Genomic DNA, 19,737 nt, shown 5'->3' on the forward strand with positions numbered 1-19,737 from the left:
CACTATGAGTCACTGAAGTCCAGTGGCAAGACAGAAGTCAGGATAACTGGCAAAGGCCCAGGAAGCAGTAGGTGACCTTAGCATCTCTGAGGTCTAACCAAGCTCATGGCCATTGGAACAAACTGTTCTCATTTGCCCATTACACCAGAGAAAGTCTTCACAAGCTTGGGGTAGACATCTTCCTACTTCACTGATGGTCTGAGGCTTCTGGGTTACCTCAACCTGGTTTAGCCATCCGCTGAGAGAATTTTACTGAGATGTGGCTGCTGTGCATGATACAGCATCCAGGAGCTACAGGTGAGATCGGGGTGACAAGTGGACACCAAAGGCAGATAAGCAGCTCCAAAAAGGGCTCAGCAAGTTCTCACATCAGAGGTCATGGTTGTCCCAGAACACTACATACGCCCTGTTCTAGGTAATGACTAAGAGAATAATATTCCACTCATGGGATTTTATCACAGTCTTTTGAAAAGAAATCAGCCTTATTAAGATAAGACATCAAATAAGCAAAAGATTAATGTTCTTCTGATCTCCCAAAGCCCACACCAAAAGTTCTTAAATTATGAACAGTAACAGTATAGTAGAAAGAGCATTAGACTTGAGTCAAAACAACCAGGTCCTGCCTCTTCCACTGATGAACTGGATGACCTTGGACAAATGAATCACATCCCAGGGTTTTAGTTTCCTTCTCAGTTAAATGAGGATAATAATACTTATTCTTGTCACTTTCTAGTTTTGTTAAGAAGAAGTAGAAAGCAGTGCAAAGAGGAAATGGTAAAATACCACTGAAATTGGACCTACCATTATCATTATCATTATTATTATTAAATAGAAACTGAAATGAAATGAAAAGTTTGTACCTTAAGGAGCAAACTTCACTAATCTTCTCTTGGGGAGGAAACATAAAATAAGATGGCCAAGATCCAAAGTAGGTCTGCATGAATTAATTTACATATATTTTTAAATGTGTGGTTCTTCTGAACATGAATTCTGGATGTGAATAAAAAGCTTCCAGTGATGGGAGCATACTGCAATCAAACTATATATAGAAGTGTTCCTGGCAGCTACTTGTAGTTGGATGGTATTTATGGGGCACTGCTCCACCAAATCTTCCAAAACTGGGCAAAACAATGACAATAGTGAGACAACATACCAAAACTTATGGGACACTGCAAAAGCAGTTATTAGGGGAAGTTTTATATCTTTGAATGCTTACATAAATAAAATAGAGAAAGAGGAGATCAATGACTTAGGCTTGCAGTTGAAAAAGCTAGAAAAAGAACAAATTGAAAATCCCCAAGTAAATACCAAATTAGAAATACTGAAAACCAAAGGAGAGATTAATAAAATTGAAATAAAGAAAACTATTGAATTAATAAATAAAACCAATAGTTGGTTTTATGAAAAAACTAATAAAATTGATAAACCTTTGGTTAATCTGATCAAAAAAAAGAAAGAAGAAAACCAAATTACTAACATTAAAAATGAAAGGGGTGAACTCACCTCCAATGAGGAGGAAATTAAAACAATAATTAGAAACTACTTTGCCCAACTTTATGCCCACAAATTCGACAATCTAAATGAGATGGATGAATATTTTAAAAAATACAAATTGCCCAGATTAACAGAAGAGGAAGTTGAATACTTAAACAACCCCATCTCAGAAAAAGAAATTGAACAAGCCATCAATGAACTCCCTAGGAAAAAATCTCCAGGGCCAGATGGATTCACAAGTGAATTCTATCAAACATTTAAAGAACAGTTAATTCCAATACTACATACACTATTCTTGAAAATTGGGGAAGAAGGAGTCCTCCCAAATTCTTTCTATGATACAAATATGGTTTTGATACCCAAACCAGGAAGAGACAAAACAGAGAAAGAAAATTATAGACCAAAAAACTGGGCAAAACTGACTACTTCGATAACCCTGGTGTTTCCAAAGCTAAGTCACTCCACAAATATCAACACTCAGTACTTGTGACAGACCTTATTCACATACTTAAGGTTAAGAACTCAGTGTTCAAAACCAAGTAAGGATATCACACCTGACCATAAACATAAAAACCAAGATAATGATAAAGTTAAAATCCAAGCTTTTAAAAAAATTAAACATTCTGATTACAGCCTTTTTCAAAAATATAATTTCAAATATACAATGTTAAAAAAACCAAGAAAGAAAAGAGAATACTTTGGCTTTGACATACAGGTAGACTGGAAGAATTTGACCTTCAAAACATCAAACATGAAATAAATCACTAAGCTTTCCATTGTGTTTCATCTACTTTTTCCAAAGGGAAGCACATGTCCAATGATGGTATAGGTGAGTGCTATCATAGCCACCCCTGAAGGTCTAACTGTGCTGTGATTTTTAACTTAGTTTGTCTTAAATGGAGACTGCTATTCACACCCACTACTCTTGGTGGGACTGAACTATGGGCTAGTATGTTTCCTACCAGGAAGCTGGTTAGTAAAGAGGATAGAATATTGGCCCTGGAATCAGAAGGTGTGAGTCTGAATCCTGCCTCAGATACTTGCAAGCTATATAACCTTGAGCAAGTCACTTAATTTGTCCTCTCAGTTTTCTCAACTGTAAAATTAGGATAATAACTGCACCTACTTCCCAGGATTGTTGTGAGAAGCAAATGAGATAATATTCCCTAAAGCATTAAACCCAACCACCTAGATCAGGCATCTTCTGTTTGTCTAAGGAGTCTGAGCCTGAATGAAGGTGATCAGGATTATAGCTTATGGCCTCAGCAAAAATGGATGTGTATATATTATAAAAATGAACATCATCAGTAAGAGTTTTCATGTCAGTATTTCCAAAAATGCAATTATCTTAAAACTCTAATTTGGCTGGAATCATCCAAAACTCCTCCATTACATTCTCTCTACATATGGAACTCTTTCCAACATAAGGTTCCAGAATTGTAAGGTTGAAGAGTCATCCAGTCCAATTGCTATGTGAAGCATAATACAAATCTTTCACACCAACATGAAATAAGAAGTTTGTGGCAACAGTTCACATTCAGTATTTTAGGTGCATGATGAACCAAGAGATCCTATCTGTGTGCCTGAGAAATGAGGGCCTTAGAGACCACAAACAAGGTAGATGGTAAAGTAAAGAAACCCTTCTGTCCACACACTTTAATCCTCTACTGCTGATTCTATTTTCAACTGGTGAATCCCATAATGATAGCCATCTGGTTCTCAGGTGGTTACCAACTTTTGTTTGATTTATAACTAGATTCCATATTTTCAAAAGAAATTATTTAAGTGTTATAAAATATTAAATCATAGCCTGATGCAATCTTGTACAGTGCATGTCACTACAATTCAGTCTTAAAAGAAAGCTTTCTATACAAGTACTGGCATATTAAAGTATACTCCTTCTGCCTATAAAGAGCTTATCATACCATAAGGGTTTAATAAATCTTTGTTGAGCAGAAATAAAAACTGAATTCTTCTACAATTCAGTTTTTCCTAAATTTCCTAGAATTTAACAACTTAAAAATCTTTATGGGTGCAAATGTATCACCAGTCTATTAAGTTTTGTACTTTATTTCTTTACAATGAGACTCATCTTCAATCAAATTGCTTGTTACTCTCTCCATTTCAGGTCTAATCTATTCTTATTACTCTTCACCACACAGATGAAATAACCAAGAGTCTTTCTCATTCACTAGGCTATCTAGAAGTGAAAGCAAACGTTTCTGCCAGCTATGCCTTATGGAATACTGATTTGATTTGCACCTTATCCATTGGTGATGCCTCAAGGTATTCACGTATAACTTGAACAAATCAAACTCAAGGATATATCTGTTTCAGACTCAGGAGAATCTCAACCATTATCACTGGTCTTTTTCTTCTTTTTATTTCTTGTGTTCTGGATAAAATATTTGTGAAAATCACACATAAACATACATTAAATTCTTGTCAACGTCCAGCTTGAGTTTTCTTTGAGATGTTCTTTTCATTCCTCTTGCTGAAGAAATTATTTTCAGCAGGTCAGATCCTCTGATATTCCATCAGCAATGGTCATAGTGCATGATCAGGCATGGAAATTTGAGGGCTGGGGTCTTATGGTATTGGCTCTTCCTGGCTGTGGTCCTCCATGATGAAGTCATTCAGAGCCTCAAACCAGTCTTCCCCAAAGAGCTGGTCCCATAGGCTGGCCTACTACTGCCTGTGACCTTGAACCCATGGAGAAAATTTGATTCATTCTCCCTTAAAATTCTATTTACTCAAACTGTGACTTAAGAATAAGTACTAATTCTCTATAATACCATGCCTGAACTTCCTTAATACCAACCTACTCCTCATCCCTTTGCAATCTAGTAGCCATTTGCTCCACTAGTCTACAGAAGCCACTCTGTCAATGGTCCAATCCAATGGCCTTTTCTCACTTACTATCCTTCTTGAACTCTATGCAGAACGTGATCATGTTGACAATACTACTTTTTAACATTCTCTTCTCTCATCTTCTATTTGTTCTTTCCTCTGTGATTACTATTTTTCAATCTTTTCTTTCCCCATCCTCCCAAACCATTTTAGGAGGATACTCTCAAAGACTCTATTGGATTGGACTTTCCTTGGTGATTCTGCCCACTCCTGATCCCATAATTTCAACTATCATCTTTAGGCAAATGATCCCTATATCTCTTCTAAACTTTAGAGCTCCATCTCCACCTTGATATCCCAGAAATTTAACCTCAAAACTCAGATTATCCCAAAACAACTCATCCCTTCAAATCCTACTCCTTCAGATTAACCTATTTTTAGTCAGTGGCACCAACATTCACCTAGTCAACCATTATCACAACCTGCTTCCTTTTCCAACACTCCCCAAATCCAAGTTAGCAAGTCCTATCACATTACAGAAATCTCAGAGCTAGAAGGATATTTGTGCTTAGAAGCTATTTTCCATGAACTCACTATATGAAATATACAATGAAACTTTTTAAGGCAGTAGGATCTTTGTGATAATTTAAATCTCAGAACTGAAAGGGAGAACTGAATGCCCTCAGAACTTGGAGGGCATTTTGTCCAACCCATACCTGCACAAGAATAAACAGACATCCAGATTTCAAAGATGACCTCTGGAGAGGAAGAACTGATTATTTTTTTAAGGTAGCCCATTTACTTTTTAAAGACTTCTAATGTTAAGCAATTTTTCCTTAAACCAAGCCTAAATATGCATCTTTAGAATTTTAGTTCCATGGTGAGGCCTAACAAAGTAAATCCAATCACTCATATATATCCTTTCCATATTTGAATTCATCTATAAGGTACTCCATATATCCAAAAAAATCTCCTCCAGGATAAATATCCCCAGTTCCTTTTACCTCTCCTCATACAATATGAATCTGAAGTCACTGGTGATTTTGTTCATCATCCATTGGAAATTCTCCAGCTTACAACTGTTTCTACTAAAATATGGTACACAGACTTCCTCCCTAGATAGCTGTCTGAATTGGAAGCAACCTCCCTAGCTGCCAAATACTTAATCCAATAAAACCCTGAGCTTCATATCAGTTGTTTTTGTTGGACTAGTTTGGCATCCTTCCTTCTCCACTTCATAATGGTCTGAGTAATAATTAAGAAATTTCAATGAGAGGGGGCAGAGCCAAGATGACAGAGTAAAAACAGGGACTTGCTAGAGTTCTCCCCCCAAACCCAGTCAAATACCTGTAAAAAATTACTCTAAACCAATTCTGGAGCTGCAGAACCCAGAGAATGATAGAGGGAAGCAAATCTCCAGAGCAAGACAGCCTGGAAGGTCAACGGGAAGAGTTTATCACCCTGGGGTGGGAGCAGAGCACAGTTCAGCATGGGTCACGGCAGCACAGGGACCTGAGCAGGCCTAGTGGGTAGGGCTGGAGTACTGAATCACTAGCACCTGTGGTAGTTTCCAGACTTCTCAACCCCAAAACATCAAGGACAAATTGGAAGGTCAGTGGAAAAAACCTGTCTGACCTGTTCTAGCCCCATCCCCAGGATAGTAGAGGAGAAAGAGGAGCCTGTGGTACCCCCAGCAGCAGCAGGGGCAGTTGCAGCCACTGTTTCTGGAGCTTTAGGCCCACAGATTGTGGGGGAATCTAGCAGCTGACAGTGTACCCCCACACTCCCACTGGAAGCTGAGAACTACCTTGACAAAGAGCTCAAAAGTCAAGCAATTGGCTGGGGAAATGAGCAAAAACAGGAAAAAAAATCAGATTATAGAATCTTACTTTGGTGACAAGGAAGTTCAAACATACAACCAGAAGGACACAACAAAGTCAGAGCTCCTATATGCAAAGCTTCCAAGAAAAATATGAATTGGTCTCAGGTCATGGAAAAGCTCAAAAAGGATTTTGAAAATCAAGTAAGAGTAGTAGAGCAAAAATTGGGAAGAGAAATGAGAGTGATGCAAGAAAATCATGAAAAACGAGTCAACTGCAGGCTAAAGGGGACCTAAAAAAATGCTGAATAATACCTTTAAATATAGATTAACTCAAATAGCGAAAGGAAGCCAAGGAGGAGAAGAAAGCCTTAAAAAGCAGAACTGACCAAATGGAAAAGGAGATCCAAAAGCTCACTGAAGAAAATAATTCCTTAAAAATTAGAATGGAGCAGATGGAAGCTAATGATGTTATGAAAAATCAAGAAATTATAAAACAAAACCAAAAGAATGAAAAAATAGCAGATAATGTAAAATATCTTAATGAAAAAATAACTGACCTGGAAATTAGATTCAGAAGAGACAATTTAAAAATTATTGGATTACCTGAAAGCCACACTCAAAAAAAAGAGCCGAGACATCATCTTTCAAGAAATTATCAAGGAAAACTGCCCTGATATTCTAGAACCAGATATTAGATAGATATTGAAAGAATCCACCAACTGCCTCCTGAAAGAGATCCCAAAAGGAAAACTAGGAATATTGTAGACAAATTCCAGAGCTCTCAGGTCCAAGACAAAACACTGTAAGCAGCCAGGAAGAAACAACAAGTATTGTGGAAACACAATCAGGACAACACAACATCTAGCAGCTTCTACATTAAGGGATCAGAGGGTTTGGAATAATATTCTGGAGGTCCAAAGGAGCTAGGATTAAAACCAAGAATCATCTACCCAGCAAAACTGAGTATAATACTTCTGGGGAAAAAATGGTCATTAAATGAAACAGAGGACTTTCAAGCATTCTTGATGAAAAAACCAGATAGAACATTTGACTTTCAAATACAAGAATCAAGAGAAGCACGAAAATGTAAACAGGAAAGAGAAATCATAAGGGACTTACTAACGTTGAACTGTTTACATTTCCACATGGAACGATAAAATTTGTAACTCCTGAGACTTTTCTCAGTATGAGGGTAGTTGGAGGGATTATATATATAGACAGAGGACACAGGGTGAGTTGAATATGAAGGGATGATATATAAAAAATAAAATTAAGGGGTGAGAGAGGAATATATTGGGAGAAGGAGAAAGGGAGAAATAGAATGGGGTAAATTATGTCTCACATTAAAAAGGCAAGAAAAAGCTTTTTCAATGAAGGGCAAGGCGGGGAGGTAAGAGGAAAAGAATGAACCTCACTCTCACCAGATCTGGCTTAAGGCAGGAACAACATGCATACTCAATTTGGTATGAAAATCCATCTTACACTACAGGAAAGTAGGGAGGAAGGGGATAAGTGGGGGATGGGAAGATGACAGAAGGGAGGGCAAATGGAAAGAAGAGATAATCAGATGTAAACACATTTGAGGAGGGACAAGATCAAGAGAGAATAGAATAAATAGGGTAGAGGGAAATACAGTTAGTCTTTCACAACATGACTGCTATGGAAGTTTTTGCATGGCTACACATGTATAACCTATATCAAATTGCTCCCTTGGGTGGTGAAGGAGGAAGGGAGACAAGTTGGAACTCAATAGTTTTAAAAATGAATGTTAAAAATTGTTTTTACATGCAACTTGGAAATAAGACATACAGGCTGGGGTATAGAAATTTATCTTGCCCTACAAGAAAATAGAAGTGAAGAAGATAAGAGTAGGGAGGGGTGTGACAGAAGGGAGGGCAGATTTGGGGAAGGGGTAATGAGAATGCACGCTGTCTTGGGTAGGTGGAGGGGAGAGATGGAGAGTAAATTTGGAACTCAGAATCTTGTGGAAGTGAAGGTTGAAAACTAAAAATGAATTAACAAAAAAATGGGAAAAAAAGAGATTCAGTGATAAACTACAGACTGCATTAGATTTTGTGGCTATTATACTATACTACATACTCATACTGAGGTTTAGAGTCCACTAAAACTCCTACATTTTTTTTCAAAAATATTATTGTATAAAGGGTTTTCAAATGATGCAACAGAAAGAACATTGGTTTCTAAGTTAGAATACTTGAGTTCACCTCCTTTAAACCCAAATCTAACAATTTTTCCGTATGTATATAAGATATGAACTTAAAGAGAAAATATCACATATAGTTACAAATTTACTTCTAATAATAGACTTAAAATATCAACTAAAATTTAAAATAGTTTTGTACTTTCCTAAAAATGGAAGACAAATACCTTCCTGTATTCCTGAAGGGTTGTTTTTATCTTTTCCAGTTCTGGATGATCAGGTAGAAAATATATTTCATGTAGGAAGTCTTGTACAGCATCCCTAAAAGTTTATTAGAAGAAAATGAATGATTCACAAACAGTTAAAACACTACACTTTAAGTTTTGGATGCTTTAGTACTTAATCAACTTAAAAAAATTATTTGTTTCACTAACTCAGACTGGCATTAAACCTGCTAAACCTAAATTAGTGAGGTTTTCTTACATTTAGTTTTGGCTGAACATTTGTTAAAATCACTCAAATGTGCTATTTTCTCCCTTCCCATTTTGGTTGCTTAGATGAATATGAAATTTAAATTAAGAATAAGTTATAACTATCTACTTAGAATTTTGGTTAAAAAATGTCTTTTATAATTGAGATACAGGGCAACAAGAAAATATTTTCTGGTGTAAATGGAAAAAAATGTGTTTTTTTTAAAAAACATAGACCATACTCTTACTCCTTACATTATTGACTCAGGTCTCTAAAAAATCACTGAAAACCCAGGGACGTAAACACAATGCAAATTTTAATCAAACTTTAAATATCCCAATTTATAATGAATAGATAGTAATAGTAGATAGATAGCAAAAATTTGTGATAAACATGTCAAAGCATGTTTGAACCATCAAATGTTGGACCTCTTATACTTCAATTATTCTGTTAGATATAAAAGAAAACATCTACGTACTTATTTATTAATTCAAATATTTAAAAGTCAGCACGTACAGCACATGGTTAGGTAATGTGCCTGATTTTGAGCATTATAAAATAAGGTGGTCCTTGTCCATAAAACTAACAAGAAAAAAATAGAAATCGCCTAAAATTTACATTCTAAGGCAATATTTGTGATATTGCCACAGAAGTGATACAAATTAAGTACTATGGCAAGACTGACTTGGAAGAGATCATTTTCAACTAATAGGATCAAACAAGGCTGCATAAAGAAGGTATATCCAGGAAATACCACTTGAAGGACACAGGACTCTAACAGGCAAAGACAGGTGTGAGGGGAGGAGTCATTCCAGGCAGATGGACTGTCAAGGATGAAGGGATAGAAACAAGAAAGTTCAATACTGTTTTGAACAGACTAGACTGGCTGGAAAGCAAGATTACTATAAAGGAGTAGTGGAATAAGACTGAAAAGGTAAACTGGCACCAGAATACGGAAAGTCTTCAATACCAGACCAAAGTCTCTGAATTTTATGAGGTTACAATGGTGTGTAACTGAACTAGACGTTTTTTTATTTTAAATGGACACTTTTCGCTTTTACACAACATGTACTTCCAAAGAAACCTCCTGAAGAAGTCCATTTTCCTAGAGTGGAGTATCAACCATTAGCAGAAAGGAGAGACACTGAAGAGATAGAACAAGCAGAGGTGGCTATGTGCAGGATCAGGGGGTAGGGACAGAAGCTGAAAGGCTATTATAAATGTCTAGGTGTTAGGGAGTAATGCTCAGGATAGAGTTGGTGTTTCTCTAAGTGCGTAAACATATTCTCACATACATCCAATTTTGTTTTTACCCCTTTTCAATAAGACTGACAAAGACAAACCAGCTTATTCTCAGTTTTACTAGGAAAAAAATATTCTATTATTTTGTTGCAATTCAAAAAAACTGAATTATCAGCAGTTGAGCACACTGAGAATTAAAATCAAAGTAATATTTTTTATTGGTAATAAGTCAACAAGTATTTATCATCTGCTTACTATTTACTAAGCACTGGGCTAAGTACGGGAATAAAATGCAAGTAAACATAAAAATAAAGAACTTTTAAATATGGTCCCATATAACCAATCTTCATTACAAAACCTGAAGTTGCAAAATGAAAAACCTCCCATCCTCAAAATCATTAACTAAGTTATGGTGAAAGTACCTGTTATCAACTATGAGGAAGTGAAAGACAGCAGAAGTTTCCTTTGGCTGGATAGGTATAAGAGGTAGCAAAGCTACTATCACATGACTGAGGAGGGAGCCTAGGTAAGCGTGATCCAAGCAACGAACAAAGCAGTCCCAAGCTCTACGTAAGAAAGAAACAAAAGGTTAACTCTTTGTTTTGCTTTTTGTGATAAAATAAGTTTTTTAAACTCCATACTTTGGGCATTTCAAGTTTAGAGAGCTCTGTTCCTCAAAGCTACAAGCATCCATACTGGCACTGTTGGGAAATGCAACAAGAGCATAAATTTAGAAAACCTGTTCATTTACCTGCAACATAGTTCTGGAAAGTCATCCTTAAATCGGAGTCCAGTTCTCAAAGTGGTCATCATCTTTACTCTCACAGAACTGATATGCTTGGGTCCCATCAGCTTCATTAATGACATCAAACTGTTCAAGGCCTGAAGAGAAGCAAATATATTCTTTTATATGAAGATTATAAACATGTTGGCAGGAACATCAGGGTAAAAACTCCTCATCCAAATTCCACGGCAGCATTCATTCTCTCAAAATAAATTCTCAGATAACATCACCATAACAAATGAATAATCAATCAATAAATGTTTATTAAGTACTTACTATGTGCCAGGCATTGTGCTAAGTGCTGGATAACCACTCATTTGGCTTATTCCAGCATTACCATTTGCTGCATTTCAGACTTTAACCAACCCTTTTAGCTTCCATGGCAGTGAACTCTTTGGCACTTTCTACTCCCTGTTGACCATTATTTTTTCATCTTCTTCAGGACTCTTTTCTTCTTTATGGTCCTATTCCTAGGCCTCTTCTTTTCTTTCCCCAAAGGGGGTCTCACCTATTTCCTAGGGCTTCATTAATTACTTCTACATAGATGACTGTCAAATTGATAACTATTTTCAATTATCTCTTAGGTTACTTTACTTGGCTATACTACTGGAACTTCAAAACCAATGTGTCCAAAATAAATCTCACTATTTATCCTCTTCCTTATCTCCCCAGTTCTATTCATAACATCATCTGACCAAGCTCTAAGTGCTCCACAGCATCTGCTTCAGCCACCTTCATAGCCACTGAAACAAACTGTTCTCATCTGCCCATTCCGCTGGAGGAAGTCTTCACATCCTTGGGGTAGACACCCCCTAAATGATGGTTTGAGGTCTACTGGCTACCCTCCATCTGGTTCAGCCTGTCTGCCAAGAGGGTTTTACCACGGTGTGGCTGTTGTGCATGCTACAGTTTCTTGAAGTCACAAGGGAGAGCTGTGACAGATGGATACCAAAGGTGGATGGATGAGCAGCCCTAAAAGGCTCAGCAAGCCCTCACACCAGAGGTGCTAATCATCCTCATGGATGAATAATATATCTTTAAGAAACTTTAAGTAATTTTTAAGTAAGTAAGTAAGCAATAATATATCTTTAAGTAACTGGCAGAGATCTTTGGCTTGCAGTTTTTCTTCTAGCTCAGTTTAGCTGTATTACCAAATAACTGCACTATGTTAATTTTTTTATTTTCCCCTGGTATTTTGATTATAGTCTTTTCTAATTGTCTCACACACACACAGCCTCATTCTCATAAAGCAAAACACTTAATGATTTTTTTCCATTTCTCTATCCCATTAACTGAGAATCAGTTCAATAGAGTGAAACCAGCTCTACTGGGCTGATTTTCCATCTGTTTGGTACTTACTGTCTGTGTGACCTTGGACAGGTCACTTAATCTCTGTCCTAACACTTATCCTGCCTACACATTACTTACAGATCAATGTTCCTAAAGTATATGTAGCTTTGTTGTCATACCTTACTCAATATGTTTAAATGACTTCCCACTACTCATTGATTAAGTCCAAATTCCTTAGCCAGGCCTTCAAAACTCTCCACAATTCAGTCCCAAACTACCTTTTGAAACTCCTCTCCCAATTCTGCCTAATTTTTACTGATTCTTCAAGGTTCAGCTCATATGTCAGCTACACTGAAGTCTTCTCTGTGTCCTTCTGGGGAGAAATAATCTTTTCCTCACTTGGACATTGTATCTGGTGTCTCTTACTGAATTTCACATTATACCCAGTGCAATATTTATTTACATATATGGCTTACTTTTCATAGTTAAATGAACCTACATGAGGAAAGGGACCATGTCTTTGTATCCCATGTTGTTAGGACTCAGCAGAGTTCCCAGCACACGGTATTCACTCAATAAATATTTGCTGAATGATTTACTTCAAAATTTTTTAAAATTTCTTAATCTAAGAGGTAATTTGATCCCGATCTCTCTAGATCACAACTTCCAGTTTTTCTGAAGCTGCACCAATCTATTATTTAACTTTAGGACATTTTTTAATTCTGATACAGAAAGTTTTACATGGTCTGCATTTTTAAAAAATTAAAGTTAATTAAAATAAGCTTTAATTTGATGATTTTATGATATATCTTAAAACAGAGAAATGCCAAGATATCACAAACCCAGAGCTAATAATTAATGGTTTGAGGAATCTCTGTCCATTTAGATTTATATCCAGGGGTGTTCTCTTTAGTATAATAAGGGAAGAGGTTCCTCCTGAAATAGAGTAATAGAACACAAGACATACAACCATTGCTATACTGGATTAGACCTACAACTTATCTTGCCCCAAATGATATGACAGTAGCACCCTGGGATTTTGGTAAGGGCCACAGTTCTCTTTCCTGATATCAACTTCAAAAGGCTGTAACTTTAAAAGTAATCAGCTTCTGTTACAAGGAGTAAAATGTTATAAAAGTTTTACTTGGAAGATTCTTAAACAGGACATTCTCACTTATTTCAAATAAAATATAAGGCAGCAGTGATGCTGACAAAACAGAAGCTGTTGTGAGCTTAAATTAAAAAAAAAAACTAGTACAAAGTAGTAAGTTTTAGAGCATTTAAATTTTGGGATATTTGTAGTCTTTATGAAGAAATAAGTCTTTCTTGGACCACCAAGATTACTAAGGAAATGGGAGCAAGGGCTGAAACAAAAGCCTACATTCAAGAATTTCTACTATAATCTGAAGGGAACTGACTGCAAAGGAGGCAAGAAACACAAAAGGAAATTTTATCTCTATTTGAAATTTGACTGTAAAATGGATCATGTGGTAACCAATTATATATTATAGCAGGCATCTTGAAACTCCTTTGTGTTGAAAACATTCAGGAACAAGCCTCCAAGATACTAAAGTTATTTTTACTTATAATACCTAAAATCTTTTAAGTATCATCAGAATAAAGTGAAAAAAGTTCATAACCTCACTCCACCCCAATGAAATATTATCATTATTTTATAGGTGAGAAAATTCCAATAATTATTTCTTTTGTAAACCAATTATGACAAGGATAAGAGTTATCAATTGCAGATGGGGAACTCATTAATTTCTCACTCTTAAAACTAGATTTAAATTATATATACCTTGTAACTAGTAGTTTCTCATGTTTTTACTTCCTACATCTTCAAAAATATAATAAAATTCCCAAAGTACACTTATAAACATATCCAAGAAAGAAGCATAACACTGACCAAATATTATTTTTCCTAAGAAGAGTTTACAAAGGAACTGATGGTACAGAACATGCCAACACTATGATGCAATTTATCTTTTAAATTTTTTTCAGTTCGAAACAGGAAACATTCCATTCTGTAATTACTAGTGAATTTCCTCTTCTCAGTCTCTAAGTCCCACTATTGGTGAACATCTTGTTCCTATCTAGAAAATGCAAGGTCAAATCTTTTCTCAGTACCTTGAGCCTTCTATCAATCACTATATAGTCTATATAAAGAATGTACTTTGAAATAACCCTGTAATTGTCTTGAATTCAAAACTATTATCTTTTAAATTTTTGAACAAAAACACAGTGGTGTTACTTAGCATTCTGGCAGTTCCCTTTATTATTTCATTATTAGTTTTTATTAACAATTGCACAATACTATATAAGTTTAGGGCATTTCTGTCTCATTTTGTATATAAGAAAATTTGGGCAAGAAAACACTTTAATTACACATGCGAGGAAAAAGGTAAAAATAGAATTAATTGTTTGATTCAGTTAACCATTTGCTATCTTTTCTGCAAAAATCTTAACCGAAAAAACTATTTTCCCTCCTAGGAAACCAGCTAATACTTCTTCTAACATATCTCCAAGGTTGCACCAGTCTTTTATTTAACATAGCCCTTAGCATATTTAGCATGGTCCACAGCTATATATTTTTCTTTATCTTATAGTTTTCCTTAATCCAACTGGACCATGCACTGCCACATCATCCTTCCAGACTCTCAGGTTCACAACCTCTCTTACCTTTCATATTCAAGCTGTTGCCAACACTTGTGAATTTCAACTTTGCAACATCTCTCAAATAATGCCCCCCTATCCCCTGACACTTCAACATTCTATTGAGGCCCTTATTACCTCAAACCTGGACCATTGCTGCTGGCAAGTCAGCCTGCCCTGCCTCTCCCTGCTTCAATCTATCCCCCATTCAGCTCCCAAAGCACAGGTCTGATCATGTCAATCCCCTACTTAACAAACTCCAGGGTCTTCCTGTCACCTCCAGAAGCAAATACAAAATGCTCTGTTTGACATTCAAAGCCCTCTCCTATCTTCCCAGTCTTCTTACACTTGACCCCCCAACATGTACTCTTCAATCCAGTGACACTGGCCTCTTGGCTGTTCCACGAACAAGACACTTCACTCTATTTGGCTCTGGGCATTTTCTCTGGCTGGCCCCTATGTCTGGAATGCTTTATCTCCTCCACTCCACCTGCTGACCTCCCAGACTTCCTTTAGGTTCTGACTAAAATACTACCTTCTACAGAAAGTTTTCTTCAATCTGAATTAATTCCAGTGCCTTCTCTCTGTTAATTCTTTTATATTTGTTCTATCTGTAGCTTGCTTCATGTATATTTATTTTCATGATGTTGACTGATTTGACTATTTCATCTCTTTCCCCAAACCCTGCCACTGCCTCCTCATCGTCTTGTCTTCTAAGTGCCATACCAGTCAGCTCCATCTTCAGAACGCTCCCTTCTGCTTATCTAGAATTCAATAAATGTTTACTGAAGACTTACAGGCACCGTACTGAGCACGGGGGCATGACAAAAGGCAAAACACAATGTCCCTGACCTCACAACTTAATAAGGAAGACCAAATAAATGTTAATAGATATATACAAGATACCTACAGAGTAGATGTAAGGTCTCTACTCTACATTATTCTTTAGTCAATTCCCATTTCATTCAAGGTAGACTCCTCACTGCTGCTTTCTCCCAAATCTGACTGATTCTTCCCAAATATAACCAATAACCGCTAATACTTACACAGTACTTTAAGGTTTGCAAAGTACTTTACACATATGAGCTCATTTGATTCTCACAACCCTGGGAGGTAGGTGCTACTGTTTTACAACTGAAGAAACTGAGGCATATAGAGGTTAAAGTGACCTGCCTCTGGTCATCCAGACATTAAGTGTCTGAGACTAGAACTGAACCAAGGTCTTACTGACTCCACATCCAGGGCTTTTTCCATTGCACCATCTCACTGTATGTGATATACTCAGATTCAGACTCTTACTATTACTTCTACCTTACTAAGAATGAAAAACTCAAATGACTAATCTTGTTGACTGCTAAATGGAAATTATAGATAGGACTGATATTGCATATAGAACTTCTTAAAAAAAAAAACCTTATAAAAATAGATAATGGCATATTTACAGCATTCCTTCCATTAAAAGGTCCTGGAAATAAAGAGTGTGTCTCTTCTATTTTATACATGAAACTCAGTATAATACTTCAGCAATTCAAACATTAAATGAGTACACCTACCATTTTTTTATCTTCAAGGCCAACACTGGAACTTAATAACTGCATGTTAAAAAAGGCTAATATGCCCAGGAGCTTAGGTTGTAGATAATCAGCCTAAGACCAAAATATAAAAAGCTGGCATTTAATCATCTGTACATAGAGTAAAAAGCACAAATCAACACTAATTCAATTAGCTCAACAGATTGGCTATTTGTATTCTGTTCGACTGAATCATACTGACTCTTTTACCTATTTGGTCACAATCAGTTTACTTCCCTCAATGGTAGTTGTGAAATGAGTGCTTTGGGAGAAATTTGTAAGCATATGAATCCATATCCACAAAATTTCTCTCTAAACTACTCCATGAAAAAAAATTCTTCTTTTTCATTATTTTGATGAAACAAGGGAGAAAAAGTAAGAATGTGGAATACTGAGGGCTAGCCGTACAGGGGAATCATGCTGCTGCCTGAATTGTAGTACCAAAGAACTTTCTCAAGATTAGAGATACTATTAAAAAATGACTGTCTCAAGAAGAGGACGAAATGAGTTCACTTTCCTATGTCTATATCCCTCTTCAGAAAGATACTTTAGTGAGAAGGTAGAGCAGTTTCTCCTGTCTTTCAAAAACTGAAGTATACCTATTCTGTATCACAAAGATTTGAAAGGATAATCAATTTAACATAAAAAGCACAATTATGAGAATGCCTGTTCATGTTTGTGTTTATCAATGCAAATAAACATGTCATAGATAACAGTAACTTCAGAATCTACTTACTTTAAAAATATTCATCCCTATTTCAACTTTCCAGTTCTAAAACTCTCCCTTTTACATAAACAATTGTCATGAAAAAAAAAATTAGATGGGTTTGTAATAAATAACATTCATAGTCATGTTCAAATAATCCAGGGCTTAAAAATTAAGAACCTGGTAAGAATTTAAAAGCCGTTTTCAAATTTTCATGGTTTGTATTCCTCTGGGGAAAGGATCAGGGAAGGACAGGCAGACAAGCAGAAACTTATTTTTAAAGATCATCTAACAAGTCTGCTCCAATCTGAATAAGTAAGGGACCTAAATGAGCTTTAACATTTTTGCTCAATGTAAAAAAGAAAAGATTTTAAATAATTCAGTTCATGAATTTTTCAAACAACCTAGAATATATGTTATTGTTAATACTTAATGAAGCTTTTTCTGGAAAAAGCCTATTTTGTTATTTAAACAAATTCATATTGGATGTGAAGTATGGAAAGTATAGAAACATGTGAAAACAAAATGTTCTTACCATGAGTTCTGGTGATGTAATGTCTTTTGGGCCCTGATATGGATCCTCACTGGAAGCAAATGAAGCCAGTATTGACAAACCATTGAAAACCTGTTGATAGTGTTCTCCAATGCGCAACAGTAGTTCATTATGTAAACCTTGGAAATCTTGTCTCAGCAAGCTACCCAATTCAATCTCAGTTTCATTCTAAACACAGAAATAAAATCCTGAATTGTTAACTTCTTGCAACAGAGGTTTGCTTTCATGTCAGTGATGCTGGAAAGACTCATTTTTAGGAGGCTATTAATAAACAAGGATACAAAACCAGGTGACTAGAATCATTGGTGATATATCTTAAGGAAAAGATTTTTAGAATTAGGAAGGAATTTTAATAATCCTCTCATTTTTTCCCCTTTTATAGCCTTCTTGTCTAGGGGACAGATAGTGAAGGAAAGGTGACCTTATGTTTCATAGAAATAACCTGAGCTAGATTTTAAACTTACTTAGTTTTCTGAAAAAGACTACGATATGAAAATTCAATACTCACAGAAACGTACCTCATCATGCTGTGATTACAAGAACCCAGATCCTTAGACACTACTTTAGGTTACAAAAAGCACTTCAAACAATATTCTTGGAGAAAAGACTGACTGAAAGTAATTCAACAAAATTTAACAGATGTTTATTAAGTACCTATTTTAGGCAAGGAACTGGGAATATAAAAACAATAAAGAAAGCAGTCCTGTCCAAAGAAGCTTTCTGTCTACTATACTAGCCGGATTCAACACAGATGCATAAATCCAGTTCAGAGAAGGTTTTTATAGCGCAAGTGACACCTGAGCCAAGCAAGAGGAGGGTCCTGAGGAAAGAAAGATGTACATTCCACCCATGGTAGATGGCTTATACAGATGCACAAAGAGGAGAGACTGAATACCAAGTCTGAAGAATAGTCCCAGGAGTTCCGTTTGGCAGGACTACAGACAGTGTAAAGGGGAATAATGTGAGATAAGGCTAAAAAGGTAGGTTAGAGTCAAAACATGGAGAGCCCTAAACATTGGGCTGAGGAGTTTGTGTTTTGTCTTGAAAGTTTCTGAGCAGGGAAGTGGCATATAAAGGAAACCTACACCTTGGGAAGATTACTCTAGCAACTGAGCGAAGAGGAAAGGGACTAGTAGCAGTGAGAACATTTGATATTAGAGCAATCTAGAAGAAAAGCAGTGTGTTGGAGATAGAGTGTGGGAAATAGAGGAATGACCCAGTAAGTAATAAAGTGGGGACAGATGCTAAAAACCTATGGAAATACAATAGACAAAATTTGACAAACAACTGAACAGAGGTGTGGAGAAGATGTCTAAGAGGGCTACAAGGTTAGAACCAGAAGTGATTGTGAATAGTTCTACTTGACAGAAACTGGGAAATTTTCCTCAAAGCAGGATGGGGTGGGGAGGCAGAGAAGGGAAGAGAGAATGAATTTAATTTTAAATGAGTTTGAAATACTGCTGGGGCAGCAAGGAGATATCCAGCAGGCAGGCAACACAAGACTAAAGTTCAGGATATTATCAAATCTGGGCCCTTAATCATTGTCTTCTCTGGTTGAGACTTTATCTCTTCCCACAGTAACTGCTCCAAATCTTCTCTTTTCTAAAGTCACCTGCACTCCACTACCTCTCCATTCCTTCACAGCAGATAAACTCACCTCACATTTAACTGAAAAAATTAAAACCATCTTTAAGAAGCTCCCCAGTTACACACTTCAAATCTGCATCATCCCCCATTCACTCTTCTTTGCTCCCATCTCAGAGGATGACACTTTTTCTTGTTAAAACTAATCCTTCTACTTGTGCCATTAATCCCATCACCTCCTATCTCCTCTTGGATACATGTCCCTTTTAAGCTCCCACTCTCTACAATTTCCAAATTCTCCTTACTGTTTCCTTTTCTGCTGCTTACAAACACAACCAAGTCTGCTTCATTTGATGCTACTATCTCCTTAAATCACTGTATTCAGCTCTCTTCCCTTTCACAGTCAACTCAGAAAGTGTTCTCTCTGCTCAATGGTTCCATGTTCTCCCCTCCCACTCACTTCTCAACACTTTGTAATCTGCCCTATCAACCAACTGATACTGCTCTCTCCAAGATCACCAAGGATCTCCTTATTGCTAATCCAACGGCTTTCT

At 36.4% G+C, this 19,737-nt stretch overlaps 1 protein-coding gene across 4 annotated transcripts in view; it reads right to left on the reverse strand.

The window, feature by feature from the left end:
* Window positions 1-19,737, reverse strand: part of ATR (ATR serine/threonine kinase) — a 118,365-nt gene that overhangs the window by 70,457 nt on the left and 28,171 nt on the right. For 3 of the 4 annotated variants that reach the window (XR_011969025.1, XM_072618187.1, XM_072618189.1), the window contains 5 exons: window positions 17,582-17,767; window positions 16,323-16,415; window positions 10,792-10,922; window positions 10,463-10,606; window positions 8,555-8,648 (listed from right to left, as the gene is read on the reverse strand). Coding sequence is in view for 3 of the 4 variants with exons in the window: in XM_072618187.1 (XP_072474288.1) it covers window positions 8,555-8,648; window positions 10,463-10,606; window positions 10,792-10,922; window positions 16,323-16,415; window positions 17,582-17,767 (648 nt within the window). In the remaining variant the exon portion in view is untranslated. The remainder of the gene's footprint in view (window positions 1-8,554; window positions 8,649-10,462; window positions 10,607-10,791; window positions 10,923-16,322; window positions 16,416-17,581; window positions 17,768-19,737) is intronic. The other variant, XM_072618188.1, reaches the window with a different exon arrangement.

Source organism: Notamacropus eugenii, chromosome 6 (genome assembly GCF_028372415.1).
Source record: "Notamacropus eugenii isolate mMacEug1 chromosome 6, mMacEug1.pri_v2, whole genome shotgun sequence".
NCBI lineage: Eukaryota > Metazoa > Chordata > Mammalia > Diprotodontia > Macropodidae > Notamacropus > Notamacropus eugenii.